The 21,415-nt window shown below is 38.8% G+C and overlaps 1 protein-coding gene across 1 annotated transcript; it reads left to right on the top strand.

Moving 5' to 3' along the window:
- The first annotated feature begins 19,724 nt into the window (after nucleotides 1-19,724).
- LOC149198803 (ricin B-like lectin R40G3) lies at nucleotides 19,725-20,997 on the top strand. The gene is made up of 3 exons (XM_089399315.1): nucleotides 19,725-19,924; nucleotides 20,160-20,282; nucleotides 20,527-20,997. Exons 1-3 carry the CDS (start codon nucleotides 19,892-19,894, stop codon nucleotides 20,779-20,781), a joined length of 411 nt encoding a protein of 136 aa, XP_089255441.1. The 5' UTR covers nucleotides 19,725-19,891; the 3' UTR covers nucleotides 20,782-20,997.
- The last annotated feature ends 418 nt before the right edge of the window (nucleotides 20,998-21,415 follow it).

Below are 21,415 nucleotides of genomic sequence, written 5' to 3'. Positions count from 1 at the left end.
GGGTTGTGGCATCACGAAACACATCAGATGATATTGCAATATGGCTAGTGCAGCTCATGCGCAAGTGTTTCCAAGCTCGTCCTGACTGGAAAGTCAATGCTTTCATGGTTGATGATGCACTGACTGAAATCAGTGCCTTGAGGTAACTTTAACATTGTCATGATATAACCAAACTTGCATTTCTTCTAAAAATACCACACTAAAATGCATTCAATATGGCAGAAGGATCACAGGTTGTGATGTGATCTTATGCGTTTGGCATGTACGGAGGGCTTGGTTGAAAAATGTCAATCGGTTGGCCACTAATTCCATAAAAGCCAAGGAGATGTTCAGTGAGTTAGGTTTCTTCATGAAACACACTCTCAATTATGAAGTGGAAGATGAAATCAATCAATTTTTTATCAAGTTTGCAGATGAAGAGAAATTCTTAGACTATTTCAACAAGAATTGGGTCACTGGAGATAAGATTCGTAAGTAAACATTTTTTTCGTATTATATGCATTTTTTTCTTTTATAAAGGTGATATAGTGAGACTGACATCATTCTATTTGAAATTAGGTATGTGGGTGAAAAGTTGTCGGGAGTTTCCTCATGCAAATCAGGAGACCAATAATGCTTTTGAGTCATACCATTGTTACATAAAAACAACATTTCTATCTGATCGAAGGAAAAAATGTGCCCGGAGAATGGATTGGTTATTGCATATGCCACTAACAACAGTTGAACCTTGTTATCGGTTCAAGGAAATCTTAAAAGAAGAAGGATTTCTAAACAACTACAGGAGAAAAAAGTAGCTAGAATCATCAGTGGAATGAGCAAGAAAAATTATGGATATTGATTGTTGTCCTCATGAGAGCATAATCCATGCTTATTGGGTGGGAAGTCAGACAGATCGAGGTAAAAAATACCTTGTCACCTGGTATTGTAAGGATTTTATAACAGGAGTTCTAGGTAGAGGATCGGAGCTCTAGAGGCGATTTCAAAAAACTCCTCTCGTGCTCGCCTGGTTCTGCTACCTAGGCCCTGCCTGGCAGGGCTGCTGCCGGCCCGCTGCCCTTCTCTCTCCTGCGCGCTTCACCCTCGGGCCTCCTGCCCGGTCCTGCGCTGGGGCCCATTCCTCTGCTCCAGTCCCTTTTGAGCTGGCTTCTCAGTCTTGAAAGGCTGGGAACGCCCCCCCCCCCCTCCATATCCAGAGAACGACGAAGAATTGTTCACTTCATTGATCCCTGACAATGCTTCTACAAGAACTCGTCCCTCTATCTCTAAGTTTGTCAAGAAACTGGATGAAATCCCTGAGGTTTCTCTCCCTCCATCCTTGCCAAGGAAATCAGCAATTACCCTCGCTGAAAGAGGTCTTGTAGGACATTTCACTTGCCTTTGGCCTTCTCCAAGATCAATTCAAAAATGGGTGGAGCGCAACTGGAACGCAATGACCCAAGGGAAAATAGCCATCAGATTCTGTGGAAGGGGCTATTACACATTTATCTTTGAAACAAAAGAGGACAGGAATCTCATATTCAGAAATGGCCCTTACTTTATGGACTCAAGAGGCCTCTATCTGAACATATGGACACCAGACTTCGATCCGAAAATGGACATCCCAAATGCAATTCCGGTTTGGGTCCGCCTTCCACATCTGCCGCTCCATTGTTGGGGGGATGAATCAGTAAAGGCAATAGGGAATGCAGTCGGCAAATACATCGACAGATCTGAGCCAAGGGAGAACATGCATACGTGCGCCAGGATTTGCGTAGAAGTAGATCTCGGGAAATGCCAGTCGGAAGCCATCAAGATCAAGGTAGATCAATGGACGCACATCCAACAGCTGGACTACGAGCAACTACCCTTCAAATGCAAGGTATGTCACGAATATGGACATTTTGCAAATAGATGTAGCAAGTCAAAACTAAATGAACCCATCGAAAATGAAGAATCTCCAGACGGCCACTGGGAACAAGTAAAAAAGAAAAAATCCTCCCCTTATCAAGGGCCTAGCTCTAAGCCCTCCCCGGAAACCCTCCCCCCTCCCCCTCCTCCCCCCACTAGCTCAGCTCCCTCCTTTCCCTCCACCTCCAACCCCTTTGAATCCCTGGAAGTTGAAGATCCCTCTTCCACTCCCCCTTCCCCCCGAGACAACTCATTAGATGTCATCTCCTCGCCCTCGATCCCTCTGTCCTCCCCTCCTCCAACAATAGAGAGAATACTCACCAGAAATAAACTGAAAGAAACCAGTCTCCCCTCAGATCCCCCAAGAAAGGCAAGTAGAAAGTCAAATAAAGAACTTAGAGATGAGGCAGCTGCAAAAGAGATGGCTACTGGAGCACAGCAACCAATGGACTCCTACCTAGACAGGGAAAAAGGAAGCGGGGAAAAAACAAAGGAGAGGAGCGGGACTCATCCAAAATCTGGTAAATGATGAATCTGGTCTCTTGGAACTGTAGGGGAATGGGCTCCTCCTCAAAAATAAATGCAGTCTGCGACTTCATAAATCAAGAGCAGCCAGACTTCGTCCTCATCCAGGAGAGCAAAATCTCAGACCAAGATTTCCAAAAACAAGTCAAAAGATTCAAAAATTTTGAAGGTTACTCAATAGGTTCAAAAGGTGCCTCAAGAGGCATAGGAACACTCTGGAACAAGAATAAATGGGATCACATCAACCTCCAATCTTGCAATTGGTGGATAAGAACAGAACTCAAAAACAAAGTCTCTCAAGAAGTCTTCAACATATACAACATCTACGCTCCAAACCATTATCGGGAAAAAGCAACCTGCTGGGACTCATTATCCTTGGATTTACAATCCTCTCATGACAAGAGCATAATTCTGGGAGGAGACTTGAATTTAATAAGAAATGTGGATGAAAAGCTTGGAGGAAACTTCCATGTGGATCCTTCAAGAGAGGTGCTGGAGGCTATAATCTAGACCTATAACCTCATTGACATACCCCCCTTAAACGGGAAATATACATGGAGTAACAAAAGAACAGGCTACCACAATATCAAAGAGAGGTTAGATAGATTTCTCGTGCAGGAAAGAATTGCAGCAAGCTTCTCTTCCATTAAGAGCAAAATTATTCAAGCTTCGGCATCTGATCACAAACAGGTGGTGATGAATATGGAAAAAGGGAGAAACTTGGGGCCTCTCCCCTTCAAATACAATAAAATCTGGGATTTTAAAGAAGATTTCGTTCCCTCATACAAAAACAGTGGGCCAAGGAAGTATTGGGATCGCCTCATTACATCTGGGAATCCAAACTAAAATCCCTAAGAGCAGTCATTAAATAGTGGGCTAAGGAAAACACAGCAACAGAGAAGAGGAAAAAAGCGGATCTCTATACGCAGATGGAGCAGTGGAATAAAGAAAAGGAGAACAGCCAACTCACAAATGAAGATATAATCCATGAAAATGAAATGTACAGGGAGCTATATAGACAAAATAGAGCTGAGGAAGAGGAACAAAGGCAGAAATCGAGGTGCCTGTGGTTGAGGGCTGGAGACAAAAATACCTCTTTCTTCCATAACAACATAAAGCTCAGGCGCGCCGGAAATCAGATAGATAAAATAGAGGCAGAAGGGAAAGAGTTCAGTGACCAAGAAGAAATTAAAGAGGCAGCTTTCAATCATTTTAAATCTCTTCTTACAGCAGTCCCTCAGCAGTCGGACAGCTCTGACTTTCTCAGCGTTGTAGAGAGTAAAATCTCAGATTCTCAAAATGGAGATCTGGATCAGGATGTCACAGAAGAGGAAATCAGATCGGCAACTTTTAGTATGCAACAGGATAAGGCCCCGGGCCCTGATGGATTCACGGTGGCCTTCTACCAAAATCATTGGGACACAATCAAAAAAGACTTTGTGCGGATGGTTAAAAATGTCTTTAAAAATCACAAGATGGGAGAAAACACCAAATCCTCACACCTTGCTCTCATCCCTAAGGACATTAACCCTCGTTCCTTTGACCGCTTCCGGCCAATTTCCCTTTGTAACGTCTCCTACAAAATCATCACCAAAATTCTTGCCAATAGGCTCAAAAATCTCCTCCCTCATTTAATCTCAGAGAACCAAATAATGTCATACTCATTCAAGAGGCAATCCACAGCAGCATCAGCAGGAAGGAACGAGGCATGATAATCAAACTCGACATGGCAAACGCATTTGATAGAGTCGACCACCACTTCCTAACAGCAGTCCTCAAAAAATTCGGGATCTCAAAAAATTTTACAAGCATCATCTCTGGATGCATCTCCAATCCTTGGACTGCTCCTCTGATTAATGGCCGCCCAAGCAGGTATTTTAGAAGCACCAGGGGATTGAGGCAAGGCTGCCCTCTCTCTCCCTTCTTATACATCATTATGGCAGAAACTTTGAGCATTCACTTAGAAAATCTCCGCAAGCAAAAAGAGATCACTGGAATTGGTATAGAAAGAGGGACTAAAGAGATCAATCATTCGCTCTTTGCGGATGATACCCTTCTCATTGGGGGAGCCTCAAGCCTAATGGCAAAAAGATTCAAGAAAGTCTTGGACGCCTTCCTAGCAGCCTCAGGAGGGATGCTGAATAATAAAAAATGCAAGATCTATACCTGGAATGTCTCTGACCAAATCAGGCAAAGAATCTCCTTGATACTGGACATTCCAGTGCAAAGGAATTGGAGTTACTTCTCTTATCTAGGTCTGCCTTTAGCCAAAGAAACAGTCAAGGCTGAGATTTGGGCCAAACATATAGAAAAGATGAGAGGTCTCCTTCAAAGTTGGGGAGTTTCTTGGCTAAATCTGGCTGGTAGAACGACCCTTATAAAGGCTATCCTCTCTGCTCTCCCCATCTACCAGTATGCGGTCACTTTGGCTCCCGCTAGTATACATAAGCACATGGAACTATTAATGAGAAGCTTCCTCTGGCAGGGGGGAAAGCAAGAATCTAAAAAATTTAGCCTTGTCAAATGGGATCAAGTCATTCTTCCCTATGATAAGGGTGGACTAGCCATTAAAATCCCGAGCCTCTCCAACCGTGCTATGGGCTTTAAACTGATTTGGAGAATTCTCATCGGCAAAGGCTCTTGGTGGGTGGAGGTTTTGAAAAGGAAATACCTTAATGGACCAAATTCTAATCTCCTTTCCGAAACAATAGTTGAAAGATCTTGCACCCCTGTTTGGAGGCTCATTAAAAAAGTCCTGCCACAGTTCAGAGAGAACATTTCCAAAGTGCCTGGAAACGGCAAGGAGGTCAATATTTGGACTAATAGAATCATGGGCGCCAAACCAAGAAACCTCCTCCAAAATCTCAGGCCTCTGCAAATCTGGATGGAAGCTAAAAAATTAATCTCCTTGTACGATATTTCAATATGGGACCAAAACATCTGGCAGGTCTGGAAGGACCTTCAAATTCCCAATGAACTCAGAGATCTATGGCTCAATCTTAAGGTCTCCCTCACAGGCGCCGCTCCCACCAAAATAGGGGCTAAAGATAGGTATATCTGGGAGCCAAGCGGGGGGAAATTCACTGTCAAAGAGGGCTACAAATTTCTCCAGGCATCTACTTCAACAGCCAAACGGAACCTCTTCACAATTGTATGGAAATCAGAGTGCATACCAAAGGTCAAACATTTCAATTGGACTCTCCTCAAAGGAAAGGTGCTCACAGCTGAAAACCTAAGGAAAAGAGGGATCTTGGGGCCCTCAATATGTTGCTTCTGTCGCGCTGAGGAGGAGAGTAGTCATCATCTTTTCTTCCACTGCCCCCTCGCCCAAAGTTGCTGGACTCAGATTGTCAGACCAATGGAAATTGAAGAGACTTTTGATCAGCTATCCTCTCTCCAAAAAAACTGGGTAAAATGTTACCCTTTTCCTAAGAAAGGTAAAAACAACATCATCCGTTTGTGGAAATGCATCCCAGCTACTCTTAGTTGGCAAATCTGGCTAGCTAGGAATAACTGTATTTTCAATAACAAGAAGCCCAATCCTGCCCGTATACTGGCAAAAACAACAGCGCTCATATCTGAAACAATAAGTGCAAACTTGGTCGCTCCTCCAGATCAATCAAGCTGGCACAAAGAAGAGATGGAATGGTACAACAAATTCTGCATCAACTACAGCAACAACCAACTAGCTCACCCCAAAGCATGCACGAGAAGAATACACTGGAAGCTCAGAGGCACAAAGGAAGAAGTAAGTCAATGGATCCTAGACCAGAATCACCCCACTTTGCATTTCGACGGTGCCTCCAAAAATAACCCAAGGGAAGCTGGAGCAGGGGGCATCATAAAGGACATTCAAGGTAAAATTCTTGTAAGCTATGAATGGGGATTGGGCCAAATGTCCAACAATATGGCAGAAGCCTACAGCCTCTATTTAGGCACCACCATCCTGAACCGGCTAAGAATTAGGAATCCAATCATATTGGGAGACTCGGCCATCGTTATTGTAGCTATGGTGTCGGGGACAAAATTTAAAAAAGAGGCCCTCAATAATGTAAAGCTTAGGATTGTGGATAACATCAAAGAAATGGGGGACACGATCTTCAAACATGTCCTAAGAGACAACAACACAGAAGCGGATCACTATGACACTAAGGCATCCAACAGACAGATCGGTCAAGTGAGGGAAAATGACTCCATATATGAAAAATCAATCTCATAGTTGGCTTAGCTACCTCTCAAACTCTCAGACCAGTCATATCAGTGTATTCCCGACCTCTTGTCTAATCATTCCCCTCATTTCTTCTTGTGCTCTCTGGCCAAAATCAGTCAAGTCGCACGCAGCCTGTCATGTCTTGAACTACGATCCTTCCTTCTCCGTGTTTTCCACTCATTCTCTCTGGACCAATCACAGGATCTCGATCTCCCAGTTTTCTCGTGACTCTCTCACGCAAAATTTAGGTAGGAGTCTTTTCAAAATCTCCATAGACTGCTACAAAGATTTCAAGTCTGAATCCAAGCCTGGCCAGATCATTGAGTCTACGTCGCCCTCTCTGCTAGCTCACCCTTCCACTCCGCTTTATATATCCATTAACCCCTCTATCTATGAGCACATCAGAAACTCGTTCTTATACTCGCAGGAGAGTAAAGGTCCCATATTTGGCAATCAGCTCAAGAAGTTCTGCAGCAAGCGAGGCAGCCAACAGCTCAACACAGTCGTGAGATTGCCTTCTAAAGCTTCCAGGGGTGTCTTTAGCAATCTACAAGCTTGGAAGTTCGTCATCTGCTCGGTTGTTCCTCATCTGCACGATTGCTTGGTAAATCTCAGAGCCCGGTCTTTCCTTTTATGCGCGGTTTCTTCCCTGGTCTGTTCCCTCTTCTTGGCATTTCCCTCATTTTCTTCCGGTCTCCCTCTCCTTATTTTCTTCCCCAGTCCCTTTCCCCTGTTCCTGCACTGCATCTCCTTCTCCTATAGCTCCCCAGATATGGCTGAGATTCTGGAAAACAGAGAGCCTGTTGAGAATCCGGAAAATAGAGAGCAACCCGAGAATCCTCTGGACAGAGTGATCGCAAACAGCAGCTGCATGTTATGTAAAGCACATTGCTTTATGATAGCAAGGTTCGTCAAACTTTTCAATGAGCTCAAAGAGGACTTTCAGGCAGATAGCAGATCAAAGAGAAAGAAGTTGGAAAAACAAAAAGCAGAGATAGAAAGCCTAAAGGAAAAATGTAACCACATGGAGGAGGCAATCGCCCATATCAAATCTATCACTCAGAGTATGCAAGCTGAGACCTCAACCAGAGCTCGTGCTAAGAAAGAACCTCAGATTGATGACTCTGTCAATCAGCTTTAGCAATCTGCCTAATGACTAGTAAATTTTGTCTTCTCGCAGGTCTGTTTGTAAGGCTATACAATCGTTTTCTTTTTCAATCTTTTCTACTCAAGTTTTCATATAAGAAGTCAGGGTCTGCGAACCCTTTTTGGACTTCTCCTTATCTATTTCTCCCTACATATGTAACAGGACTCGACTCCTAGCAGTTTTTATAATATATAAGTACCCGATCATGTTAAAAAAAAAGGATTTTATAACGTGTGAATGTCCATGGTCTATCTGTGGAAACATTTACAAGCATGCCATAAAGGTTAACTAGTTGTATTTCCACTCGTATAATTCAAATCCATTGCTTCTGTTATCACAAAATCACACACTAAAGGCTGCCAATCAGCTAGATTATGTGTAACTGTTTCAAACCAAGCTTTGGACTAAGGCTTAGCCTCCTTAGTCTGAGAGGGCTCTCTCACAGATTATGAATATTGATTAATGACAAGGAAAGATGGCTAACTCTTATAAGACACATGAAGAAAATATGCTGGCTGGACAAATATCAAATTAATTCCCATTGGGCTTATGGAGTCTCACACATCTCAGCAAACAAAAACATCATCTTTTCATAGAAATCAGGGCTCTTTACATCTAATGTTCAAACACAACTTACATAAAACACAGTTTGCCAAAACATACAGGAAGTCAGAGCATGATACATGAGTTCTGAGTGATTATGCAATGAAAAGACTGTAAAAGAACACTAAGAGAATAAACCACCATACATTTGAACAATAAGATCTATTGAGAATCCTGAGAAAAAAAACAACAGTCATTTGCATTACTGAAATCTGCTTTACATAAACCAAAATAGACTTGTTCTCTATCAAAACATCCAACCCCAATTACATCCAAGTCTGATCCATATATAGGAATACATGCTTAACCACCTCGAGCTTCCTCCTCCAGCATGAGGGGAGCATCGAAGGCTGCTATTAACTATCCCTATCTATTGTGTAACTAATTCATTAATTACATAATTGCTGAACTGTAATTACAAAGGGTCCTAATTTATTCAAAACTCAAAATCTGTCCTCCTCGTAGCATGATTCCTTCATGACTCTTGACACATGTCTTCTTTCTGTTTTGGTCGATATATCTTGGAGGAGAATGCACTGAACAAGCTGGCTTTGGATACTGGTTGCGTAGATGGCTCATTAATCAATCAAGATAAGTGCCCTGTTTTCACGGTCCTTGTCTCCCATCATTCTTCACTACTTAAAGAACATGTTCCCAGCTCTTTAATTCTTCAAAAAAAATGAATATCACCATATTCCCCAATGAGCTGGAAACCTTGTGGACTGAACAGGTGTACAAACCAAAATCTCCGGTAACCTTAACCAGAACCCTAACAATTCGGTCATAAAGTACCTTTAACGAAGCTTTAGCAAAAAACAAAATATTTCACCTTTTCCAAAATGCACACCTGTCATTCTCTGAATAGCTAAGAGAGTATTTTATGGTCTCCCTTGTGTTCTTGAGGCATTTCCCTCAAAAATTTGCTGACCTCATCATTAAACTCTTTGTTTTTCTTATAAAATAGCACCTACAGCAGTTTCGTAGCTGTTTTTGCTAAAACAGAGTACATTTGCACTAAAGCGTCTTTTGTTTGAACTTATGACTCTTCAAACTTCTTCTACAGGTGTCAAAGACTTAGGTGACCTCAAAATAGTGGAACTTAAACAAAATTGACCAAAACTAAGAATATCACCTTTTCCTCAAATCAGTGAGCTAGTTGACCTAGCTGTGTCTTCAAATTTGCAATCTCCTTCTTCAAAGCTTTGTTTTTAGCTCTCAGGGTCATGTTCATTTTCCTGATATGTTTAGCTTGTTTGAGGGCTGGAACCGTCCATGTATATACATCAGCCACTGAATCTACATGACTCACTAGGCTTCTGCTACCCTTTAACACAGCTCTTCTATAGTTGGCATACCTAACTGCACGCTCCTTAATCACATTTTTTGCTTTGACAATTTCCTCTTTGGCTGCTCCCACTTGATTCTTTATTGTTGTTTCCACTTGATTCTTTATGGCTATCACGTTTCCTCCTTGGGTAATGATAACTTTTCTGTTCTTGTCTTTATGTTTGACTGCCTCCACTGTTTTGGTTAATACTTCAATTACCTCTGTTCTGGGTGACTTTACAGCTTCCTCTCCTTTATGCACTTTCTCAGCTTCTCTAATTTGTTTCCTTGTAACTGGCCTTCTTGGCTTGAAAATAAACTCCTCACTAGGTTCATCAAACCTTAGTCTCTTTGAAGCTTTTCATTTCTTAGTGCTCTCATGGGATGATTGAGTTAGATCAATATGCATGGGTTCAAGATGCATCGGTTCTTCCTGCTCAAATTCAATAGCCTCAAGTAAATCACTTAAGCTGGCCTTTGATGGACTTTCCTCCACAGCTACTGATTTGACCTTCTCTTTGCTTAATTGACCTCTTGTTTTAACTCTTTATACACTTTCAGACCCAGCTGATCCAGGTACACCTCTCTTGTGCTTGACCTTTTCCTTTGATGATGATTGAGGTGGCTGAGGTGGCTCTTTAATAACCAAGGGCTTGACTGGTTTGTTCAACTGAGATTTAACCTTCTTTTCCTCCCTAGCCTCCTTCCTAAGCTCAGCTATGGTAATTTCTGCCATTGATTCTTCTCTTTCTCTAACCGGCTGTGGGGTGAGGCCTGTCTTACTCTGGAAACCGGCCATATATATGAAAGAATTCCAATCCCTGCCAATTTTTTGAAGAGCATCTAGCACTAACAATTTGACTAGACCATGGTGAAACAATGATGTCTCACAATCATCCTTCTTCAATTGAACTTTGTCACACATCTTACTGAGGCTACGAAACAAGTAAAATGGGAGGTCTATAGATGCTTTACCCGTAAAATGCAGCAACAACTTGAAATGATAGGAATAAACTTTGTTATATCTGTCCTCACAAGTTAAATACTTTTGAATACAAGTAAGAAGCATAGCATAACTCTCCTTAACATAACTTCTAGGCACAGCCTTGGTTAAATCTTCATTCACATAGGCTTCCTTCAAGAATTCTTTACAGGGGCTCATATCAAATTTGAAATTTTTAAACCACTCCTGCCCCCCTCTGGGAATCTCAGTTACACTAGCAATAGCTTCTGGAGATACTGGGAATTCTAACATAGATACCTTGGAATTTAAGCCTGTAAAATTCAAGGCAAACTCTTTTGTTACCTGAGTGTGGCCTCCCTTTAGCTTTTCACAGAAACTCCAGCAACCAGCGTCTTTGAAGGCCTTTTTAACACCTTCATCCCTCAATGCCAGGTCCAATCCTTCAGGCTCTGCCCTTTGACACCTTCCAGACCGATGCTCCTTCTTCTCCATTACGCTTTGAAATCTTTTTCCCAGAGACACACTGGCAGCCTTAACTCGAAAAGCAAATTCAAATTTTGGAACGCAGGTTCGCTTGCAATGCGGCTCTCTTGAAGAAGAAACTCGGGTTCATTCCAATTCAAATGTCTTAACATATAAGCTGACCACTTCATGTAATATTAACAGAACATCATGACACAAATATGCATGACAAAAACATTTGAATGAACTTAATGTGCATGACTATGAACCTATTGGTGGAATGATGGCTCGTAAGTGCTTGGAAGGTACACCAACTGACAACAACCGACCGGACACAATGACTCATCCACGAAGATGACATTTTAAGGATCTGCGCTGCAAAATCCCCGAATCCGCGATTTCGTAGCGCAGACAGTTATAACTTAGCGACATGTGCTGCAAAATGGCTGGCGCTACGAAAAGGCTAAAACATCATTGCGCTTCAAAATCAACTAATCAAACTGCGCTGCGAAAATGCGAAAAGGACAAATGACATATACGAGATAAGACATGTCTTAATCAATCATGATGGAGGATGACTAACGGTTTTGAAAATGATTCTCATCAATATCATTGAAAAACATGACCCCTAAGTGGTAAACATAGGATAACAACCATTTGACATCCATCTTTAACAATGAAACTTTGGAATCGACTTATATACATGTGACTGCAATTCTAGGTGATAACAGCTTCATCAGCAAGAGGATAACATATGCAATGACCCACCTGAGATCAATATAGAGCCTCAAAACCATGATGCAGATGTTGATGCTACTCTTATGGCCACAAATGTTGTTGATGCAGATGCCGAGGCACTTCATTTGGCAAGGGAGGAGTTGTTTAGCTATACACATCTCATTTTAGATAACCCTCCTACTACTTTGGCAAAGACAATCCAGTTGACTGGTATGCTTAAAAAATTATTGGGAGAAGCCAATAATTTGCACGTTACTGATTTTGACTTCACACCTGGAATGGGTTCTCTTGATCCATCTTTGAAGAGGAAAAAGAGTTTCCTTAGCCCAACAAAGAAAAGAGGAAGCAGCAGAAAAAAAATGGTTTGGACATTGATCTAAATGTTGATCCATCAGAATATGAACCATTTGAGTTTCGATACCTCAATAAGCGAAGACGTCATCGATCAAATAATGTCGTGTCTATGGTTCCAGGTTAGTTTCATGTGTTGAATAGAGTCATGGTTCTAGATTTAAGTATTTAATCATCACTATTCTTTAACATGTGGTATGTTTATTTTTACAGTAATGCAACAATCCCCAACCATGGTGATAATCCAAGACCAAAGGGAGATGCAATATCATCCAACCTTACCTGCCATGTCAGGTATATTTGACACTCTTTCATTGTGTGTGCACATATACCTTGATGCTCTAGAAATTTTATTTGCGATAACATTTGACATTTTTCTAGGTAACTATAGAATAAGTGGAGAAGCATCATCTTCTACCATGACCGATCATCTATGGAAGGACTTAAACTCTAGTAGGAATCAATGAGGTATGCACAAAGAATAGATAAGCTAGGTTATCATGGTGTCGTCAGGTGGCCCTTTCTCATATGATAAGTATATTTATATTTTCCCATTGTTATGTTGTTATGAAAATACCTTTTTCATAATCTGTTTATGGTCACTGAAAAATTTGCTCGCTGTCAAATAGAATCTCTTTACTTATTTATGTTCATGCAAAATGTTTGATTTTTATACTTAAACATGTAGTTACTATGTTCTCATACCTATGTTCATGGTTCGATGTTTTTTATATTTATAAGATCTTTATATTTTACATCTTTATAAAGTTATGGTTAGATGGTCAAAGGCCAACGAGGTTTGAACCTTATCATTGCGTTTTTTGTTGTTGGATTTTTGATTCCTTGCCTCTAGTCAAAGATCTTGTTGGATTTTCATGACTTCATCAAGCTGATTTTGCCTTCATGGAATAGTATATGGTAGCGTAGTAGATTGTTGTGTTATTTTAAACATGCTCTCTTCATGATTTGTTGATGTTCACTGAACGATGTTCTGTCCTTTTATGCTTGTGATAAAGTGTTAATTGTCTTGTAGACTACTCTTTATTTGTGATCATGAATTTTGCAGGCATAGGAACTCCTTCTAGAAAGGGCAAAGACAAATGGAAACATGCATTCTGCAAGAGAGCTAAGAGATGACTAAATAGCAAAAGCCCTGAAGCTGCTTGAATGCTCTTTGAAGAGACAAATGGAATCAGGGTAGGATGCAAGAAACAAGTAGATTCAGGCAGTGTATCAATTAAAATACATGAAATAGATATCGTTAGTAACCCAAAAGATAAGCATGTTCCATGTTTTTAGTGAAATTAAAATGATATTGAAGGGTAGCTTGAAAGAGACCTTAGATGAAGGAAATCAAAGCAACAACATTTTGTAGCAAAGGATTACTCTATTAGAGTACACATAGCTAGTAACATTGATTACAGAGTCTGAGTTGGTTAGAGCATTGCATCAGCCTCTGAAACAGCAATGGTCAAAACCTGCACACAAGTAAAATATATATAAATCCACTCTTCACTTCACTACTTTGTGAATTGTGACAAAGCAGAATGTTACATCATCTAGAGCTGAAGACTCTTTAGATACTGTTAAGTTGAGCTTCTCAAAACTTGACAGGGACGTTTCATCAAGTGCATGGGCTAGATTATGCATATCTTTGATGCCAGAACTGTATGTTGTCTTCAATTTCCCCACTCTCTCTGTTAGTCCTTCTATAACCTTCGGCAGTATGTTATAAAATGAAATTGTAAATGAGGACTGCCTATATTAACAAGGAAATGGAGCCAAAACCAAAAGTCAAATTCTTGTTTACAGTCTTGTGTTAACGGCTTTTTAATAGAAACAAAAAGCTGCAATTGTTCTTCCATACTTCTTAGTTGTCGGTGATGTTGTGAGACTGAATTCGAAACCGACTTATGTAGTATATGTATTTTCAAAGCCTGGAGTATCCTCAAAAGGGAATGGCCATAATAATCAGAAATAACAAAGTCCCATGGGATGGCCATGCATTTATGAAACATATAGACGGAATTATTAGTTTTCAGTTATCGATTTTCACCATGCATTTATAAAGCATATGGATTTTAACCATGCATTTATGAAGCATATAGGTGGATTTATTATTTTTGAAGCTATGGGTTTGGCATTATGGATAGATTCATTACCTTACATCAAACAGCTTTGAGAGGTTTTATTCTTTTAAATTTATGAAAAGTTGACATTACCTTATCTTAAAGATTTCACCCTGGATGCGGTCACTTTTTCCCTTTCATGGTATTAGCATTATGTAAGGGTAACACAGGAAATCTCTCAACCAAAAAGAAATGGCATCGGAAATTTTTTTAGGTAAGAATTTGGCGATTATTTTTTTTTTCAGAAAAACTGATCATATAGGTGTTTGAATGGTCTTTTTTATGGTGGAAATGGATTCAAAACCATAAAAAACCACCTGGATACCCAAAATCCTAAAGTTTGACAGCTATAACCCAGCTATCCCAAATTTTCTGCCGGATTTTGACAAAAATCATGACTACTCTAAAAGAAACAGGTTGATTATGGAAAACCAGTGAAAAGACTTTTTACAAACAAATATATTTATAAAGAAAAGGCAAGTGCACACACAACCACAAACCTAAAACAAGAAGGTATGTAGTAGATGGCCAAGAACCAAGCACATCAACAACCATTCAAAACACTCATATTCAGTAGTCATATAAACATCTCCTAAAACTTTCATCGTGTAAGTCTCCAAAATCTAAAGATTTCTTCTAAACCACATTTGAGAATGTTCTTGAAAAAAAGAAAATTGTTGGTCAAGAAACTTTACATACCAGAGTGAACCATGAAAGCAGTAACACTCACTTCAACTATTCCAATTGTTACATTTATTTTTTTAAGGTTAGCAGAACATTACATATTACATATGTTCAAATTGTTCAGCCAAAAAAGATTTAGAAACAAAATCCTCCTTCACAATCATTGACTGAACAAAAAAGATTTAGAAACATTAGTGGGAAATTTCCCGTTCCAAAATATTGTATGAGATAATTTAATTAGGCCAAAATTACATAAATGCAAAAACATTTATATTAATAAATTTCCATACTATGCATGAAATATTTTAACTCTTATGAATTGTAACCTTTTAGTTGGGTTAACATACATGTTCAAAGAAATATTCTAGCAAGATTGTGCAATCACATTCCTCAATCTATTCACTAAAAAAAATGGAGGGTAAAACCTAAACATAGATTTACTGATAAGGAGTAAAACCTAAACAACAAAAGTCATGACCTTGCTGATAATGGTATGATGGCTGTGTGTGAGAATACCTAATCCAGAATCCAGACATAAAATATGTACTGTTTAGCAAAAGTGGGCACATATCAATTAAGCTAGTCCAACTCAAATATATATGTTTGATAAGATAGAAATTTTATATCAATTACACAAACGATCAAATCAGGTCAATGTGACCGAAAGGTACATCAAGCTACAATGACCATGTGGGAGCGATTAGGCATCTCCTAGAAGGGTAAATTACAAAGGTGAGCTGGACACCCCGAATTTCTATGTCGTCCATCTCCTCTATGACTGATTAAATACTGTACAAAACAAAATCCTGTTGAATAACATAGTTATTTACATTTATCTTGATTCTTAAGGAATTTAGACTTCTGTGATCCATAACATTGTTTAGATAATCTTCGGCAAAGTCACATAATCAATCTTTTGTCGACGCGTTTCAAACCAACCAGTGTGGTTCATCGTCAGGACAAGTTGAAGGACCAATCTGGCTAAGCTTGCTTAAATAGAGTGCGCAGAGATTCCAACAGCTATAATGCCAACGGCTAATTTTGACCAAAGGTCTTAGTCAAACCACTAACTATATTATTAATAATCTTAGAAACCGCTAAAACATATAATATATTATTATTATTAGCTTATATACTAAGAGAGTTCCTATGTTAATTTTGAGTATGAATAATATAATATTTATATAATCCATTCTTAAATATAATGGTATGTATAATCGTTCATATTTAATTAAATAATATCATTCTAATGTTATTTAGTATTAAATTATTATTACATTAAGAAATTTTGTTACATTCGGTAAGTTGTGTATTGATTTAATAAAAAAGTTAAACTTCAGTATATTATTTTAATAAAAGTAATAATTAAATCATCTATATAATTTATAATTCTAATATCATTAATTTAATATTCTTATTAAATCTTTATTATTCAGTTACATTAGGTAAATACATAATTAAAGTATATGTTTATTAATAATAGAATATAGGTGAATAGTGTATTAAATTAATATTAATTGTTTAAAGCTAAGGTCCAAAGGTAAACCCTAAAATATATTATTTTAATTAATTATATCAAAATGGCCCATTCGAAAATAAAATAGTAATTTATGTTTATTAAATAATCTTTATAATTCCAATATTTTTAAATTCGCATTCTTGTTAAATCTTTATTATTTAGTTACGATAGGAAATACCATAATAGATTATCCAAAAAATATAACTCACTCAAACTCACTCACTATTATAGATATATCATATATTTATATCAAATTATAAATTAAGCAAGCTCACTCTATTTAAGTAAGCTTAGCCAGATTGGTCCTTCAACTTGTCCTGACGATGAACCACACTGGTTGGTTCGAAACGCGTCGACAAAAGATTGATTATCTTGATTCTTGTCTGCCAAAGAATATTTGTACAAGTAAAAGCCAGGCCCCTGCATGAATTGGTGGAAAACTGGCAGTTGCTTCACTAGTGTGCTGAAGTCACTGAATTGCCAGTCTCGGACAAGAGAATTGTTTGAGCAGTTCTTGAAGAGTCCCAACTGTGAAGGATTCTAAGAAGAGAACGAACTTTCTTTTTTGCTTTAGGAGTACCAGACGTGAGAAGATTATACAGAGAAGGCATTAATGATGGCAATCTCAACAAACTATTTACAATTGTGTCACTTCAATTGCAACACAATGTTAGCAAAATAGAGATAAATTGTCCTTGCATTTAGCTGAAGATGAACCCAATCTTAAATGGTTGACTATTAGAGGGATTGCAAAGGTTTCGCTAACTGCAAGTAATCCTCTTAGCTCTCTTACAAGAACAACCAGAACACCAACTGCATATTTTCTAGTTTTTATCTAAGAATCCCTTTGTAGAGGAAAAACTAGTGCAAGATTTGGAGGAAGTGGAGTGGTCACATGGGAGATTTAGCATAGTAGACCATCATGATGGATGTGATTTCTTGGAGAAATATTGACATTTCCTTACTTATGACACACTAAGCATGAGCAAGATTTGCTTTGATTTAAAAAGACTAGGTCCTTACCATCATGATAAATCCACAAGCACAAGATCTGAAATATAGAGAAGTCAAGCCAAAATAGAGTTGTGATCTGGGAAAACTAGTGGGATGAAATCCAAGGTGGAGATGGGAAGAGAGACTGGGTGATTGAGAAATAAGTGTTATTAAGAATAAATTGCTTATAAGCATAGTAAAGAAACCTTTCATCATTGATGAACAACCAACGAACAAATCACAGCATATCAATATCTCTTCAGAAACAAAGATCTGAGAAGGTGTTTGGAAGGATCAAATAACATCATAATGTATTGATGATAATCACAAAACCATGAACCAGTTACTTTTCTCAAAATACATTTGTCCATGTACATGGAATATATTACATTTGTCCATAAATTTGTCTCCCATACAAAAAACCGTTATCATTGCATGTTGGGGAAAAATAAAACATTAATAGGTTCTTCTTTAGTGAAAGAACCATGCTATGATAATCCCCAGAAAAATGATAACAACAACTCGTTCGCACAATGGGGATTTATATTGATGGTGACCAATGATTTATGTTGCAGTGGATGGTGATCCTATGTCATATTTGACATCTACATATGTGCTTAAAAATGCTTTGGACATTGTATCAGTGGACATCTTTTTAGTATCTGCAGAGCGATTGATGGTAAAATGTTGAAATTGACAACTCCAATTTATTGCTTCCTTATGAAGAGGTTTTAAATTGTCCTTCCGAACCCGATAGATGCCTTTCATCTAATTACATATCAACTCCGAGTTGGTGAAGAATTCAATATCATTAACATCATGTTGACAAGGGCAATGTAATATGCCTCATTGTTTGTCGTCATTCTAGGCACTTCTCTCTTTCTATGAAATAAATGATTTGTTGCCATATTGTAAAGGACGAATTTAATAACTGCTCAACCTGGATTTGGAAAGCAGGACACTTCAATGCATAAACGCCACTTTTGCACCATTTTTTACACTTCAAAAACCTGAAAAATAAATAACAATAAATTCATGTTAAACCAGTAGACAATTATCTATTTCCTAATACTCAACATGTTTTTCAATCATATATAATTAAAAAAAGCAGATAATTTGTGTTCATTTACACTGGAACACTTTCAATACTGACAACTATTCTGCAAAAAACAAATTTTGCAATCTCCACTTTATATAGATGAAATGCTCATTATAGGACCCAAATACATCTATGAGTTTTAAAATAAATGATACTGAATTAGGCTTCTCTAGTTTTTGAATGCCATATGCAAACTCTAAAAATATTTATCCTTACCGACTGTCCATACACCAAAAACCACATAACCCTAGACTAACAGAGCATTGTCTAAGCAAAACATGATTCATGTATATGCCTTATGTGTGACAGAAATTCCATTTGTCATATAACATCACAAGAAATTTATTCAGCCACTCTACATGAACAGTTCCTTCACACTACACTTGTTAAAGGTTGAACTTCATCAACAACATTTGGAACAACTTTTCTATTACAATTGGGGGATAGGGTAGACTCTGAAGCTATCTAAGGTTGAAGTAATAGCACTCCACCACTCTCCTACCAATATTATGGGTAGTTTTGTGTTGTGCCTTGTGGATCATTGATGTCTGGGTGTCATGCTTTGTGGATCATCTTTGGATTTGATGTGATAGCATCTTCCTTAGTTTTGATACTAACATTGCAAGCAGTTTCTGTGTAATGCCTTGTAGAGCATCTTTGAAATTGGCTCTGGCTTTGGCTTTTGCATTGCAAGCAATTACTGTTGTAATGCCTTATAGAGCATCTTTGAAATTGGCTTTGGCTTTTGGTTGTCATCTATGTGATGTTGCAAGCTATTTTCAAACTCATGTAAATTTTGATGTTGCAGTGCATGCTGATGGCAATGTCGTGAAAATGCTTGTGGGGAATAAGTCTGATTTAGCTCATATAAGGGAAGTTCCTGTGGAAGATGGGAAGAAGCTTGCCGAATCAGAGGGGTTGTTCTTCATTGAGGCCTTGGCTCTGGATAATACAAATGTATTGTCTGCATTCCAAATTGTGGTCAAGGAGATTTACACTAATGTGAGCAAGAAAACGCTGAATTCGGATTCCTATAAGTCTCAATTGTCCGAGATTTGAGGTGGCTATGAATGTTGTGTGTGCAGGTCTAAGAGAATGCATAACCCATTTGGACACCACCACCCTGAGCACTAGCAACCATATCAGGATCCTCATGGGAGTCAGTATCCACAACCTATTCAAGGAGAGATTGTGAAGATATACTGTGAAGCCAATCCTGATTTCTTCTTGGCTGGTAGAAATGGCAGTGTTGTAATGGCTCCGGCAAATGAATCAGACCCAAGCCAGGTTGGTGACATCACTTTTTCTCTCTTTGAACAAGACCCAAATCAGTTTGGTGAGAGAGATTAGATTTTTATATGTATGTATGTGTGAATCAGACCCAAATCTGGCTGATAGTAGAGATTAAATTTTTCTCTCTGTTTTTGTAAACAACCCAAACACAAACAAGGTTTGTGACAGAGATTAGTATTTTTTGTGCGTATGTGAAATGATTGGTCGATTATATGCTTTTGATCTGCAGCAATGGATCATGGATACTTCATGGAGTGTGAAGGCCAAGGACGATGAAGGATTTCCTTCATTTGCCCTTGTAAACAAAGCTACAGGCCAGGCATTGAGGCATGGACGTGCAGAGAAGGATAAGGTCAGTTTTGTCATAAGGGTTACTATCACGAGTTTATGCAAGTCTATTCTGACATAGATAATAGTGATTTCAACAGGATTGTTGAGAAGGGCCTAGGCATGGATTTATGATATAGAGATCAGTGCTTTCGATAGGTCTACTATGAGAGGCTTATGAAGGGATTTGAGGATCTAGCAGAATATGTTAACTTATGAAGGGATTGGGTGATCAATAGGGTTTTTATGCATATGCTTTTGATCTGCAGGTCACCTTGGGTTCTTACCACCCAGATGATTTGAATGAGGCTATGCTTTTCACCCAAAGTGCTGATGTGGGTAAGGGTTACCAGTGTATCCGACCTATCCACAACACCCATCTTAATCTAGATGCTAGTGCTGGAGATGATAAGCATCATGTAGCCCTGCGTGAGGGAGCAGAGATTGTTCTGTGTAAGTGGAACAAGAAGGAGAGTCAGAAGTGGAAGATCAGCCCAATATGTAAGTTATATGATCCATACTAATATGCTGACAAAACTATTACTATATTATTTTATCTGATTTGGGAAACTGTCAAGGATTAAAAAGAAATGTTGGGAAGGAGTTCTATTATGGGTGGTGTCTAGCAAGTAGTATGTATGGATGCACGCCTGTTATGTGGTGCTGTGTACAATTTGGGATTCTTGATAACTGAAGCCATGACAGTTCTAAAATGGCTTTTGAATTTGTGAGTGCCGATTTTTAATTCAGGGTTTCACTGCAATGCTATAAACCACCTTAACTCAGGGTTTCGGAATGCCAGGGTCTTGGGCATTATGGGCTGCAACAGAGCTGTTTACAACGGTGGTCCCCTAATCCATAGTTTTTGTTGAATGTTGTTGAACAGATATACTTGGCAGATTATAATCATGACAAGGCAGAGCAGTGTGTTCTGTGGACCTTAAGTGCAGATGTTGGAAATGTGTATCAATGTCTGAGACCTGTGAACAACATTAATTTGAATATGGATGTGAAAGCTGCAGATGACCATGTTGGAGGAATACGTGATGGAAATGAACTCATCCTCTTTTAAGTGGAAGAAACAGAGAAACCAGAAATGGAAGCTCCAGCCCATCCATTGTAAGAAATCTAACAATAACAAGTTGTCTTTCAAGCTCT

The sequence above is a fragment of the Pinus tabuliformis genome, chromosome 2_1 (assembly GCF_031772625.1).
Source record: "Pinus tabuliformis cultivar Carrire ecotype Pingquan chromosome 2_1, CPIR1, whole genome shotgun sequence".
In the NCBI taxonomy this organism is placed as follows: Eukaryota; Viridiplantae; Streptophyta; class Pinopsida; order Pinales; family Pinaceae; genus Pinus; species Pinus tabuliformis.
This window is presented reverse-complemented; position numbering and strand designations above follow the sequence as displayed.